An 895-nucleotide genomic window follows, 5' to 3' on the forward strand; every position below is an offset into this window, starting at 1 on the left:
CATCATCCACTGAAGGGGTTCAGTGAAAAGCTTAAGATTGTACATTCCAGAGCTGGCACTCACTTAGACTCTGTGATGGACAGGACGCTGCCTCATTAGTTTATGAGAGAAGAACAACGCAGACTGGATCACTATAATGACGTCCAGGCCGGTAGAGTATATGACTAACCCAAGTCGTAGCGTAAGTTAGCCAATGTAAGGTATATAAAGAGCAATGGGAGACGGGGTTGGATTGAGAGGCGTCGCGTCTCCGCGTCACGTCTCACGTCACGTCACGTCTCACGTCACGGGCGTGCGCTACCGTATTCGACGTGCGCGTGTGGATCGCGAGTAGCGACATGCCTCCCCCCCCAAAAAAATCAATAGTTGGTATTGGTACTGTTCGCATCATCGAATCGAAAGGTCATATTAGACGGATCGATAAAATCCGTCGCGGTACCATCTTCCCAACGGATGCGAATGAGCGAGTCGATGTCGTCCACTATGACTCCTTTCATTGGACCTTGACCGTTGTTTACGTCGTCGACTATAATAGGCATTCCTATCCTCGTAGGGAAGCGACAATTAAGGCAATCGGAGTGGTCCTCACCCGTGAAGCTTGAATGGCGAAGGGGGACGACGTTGTGAGGGCTCTCGACCCTGACCTGTCCATTAGGATACACTACCTGAATACCATGCGTAGAATTGCGAGTAGATGGACGTAGTAGAATGACGTGTGCTAGTCGGAAGGAATCGCCGAGCTTCTGCTTAGGATGATACACCAGGACCGGGTTACCGTAGACATACCAATGTTGATCTTCGGGCTTACTGACCTTCTTGAATAGGTACGATGAGGCACTCTTAGCTTTTAGCTCTTGCCAGACCGCAGACATATAAGCTCGCCTGAATGAGCGGC

The 895-nt window shown here is 50.2% G+C and overlaps 1 protein-coding gene across 1 annotated transcript; it reads right to left on the reverse strand.

Annotated features, from left to right (window-relative positions):
* Positions 1-359: 359 nt before the first annotated feature.
* Positions 360-665, reverse strand: Pmar_PMAR016324 (hypothetical protein; the record flags this gene model as incomplete). Its single annotated transcript, XM_002766211.1, has 1 exon — positions 360-665. A coding segment is annotated over one exon (306 nt), but the record flags the coding sequence as incomplete, so codon positions are not given.
* Between the last annotated feature and the right edge of the window lie 230 nt (positions 666-895).

The sequence above is a fragment of the Perkinsus marinus genome (genome assembly GCF_000006405.1).
Source record: "Perkinsus marinus ATCC 50983 genomic scaffold scf_1104296973370, whole genome shotgun sequence".
Taxonomy (NCBI): Eukaryota; Perkinsozoa; order Perkinsida; family Perkinsidae; genus Perkinsus; species Perkinsus marinus.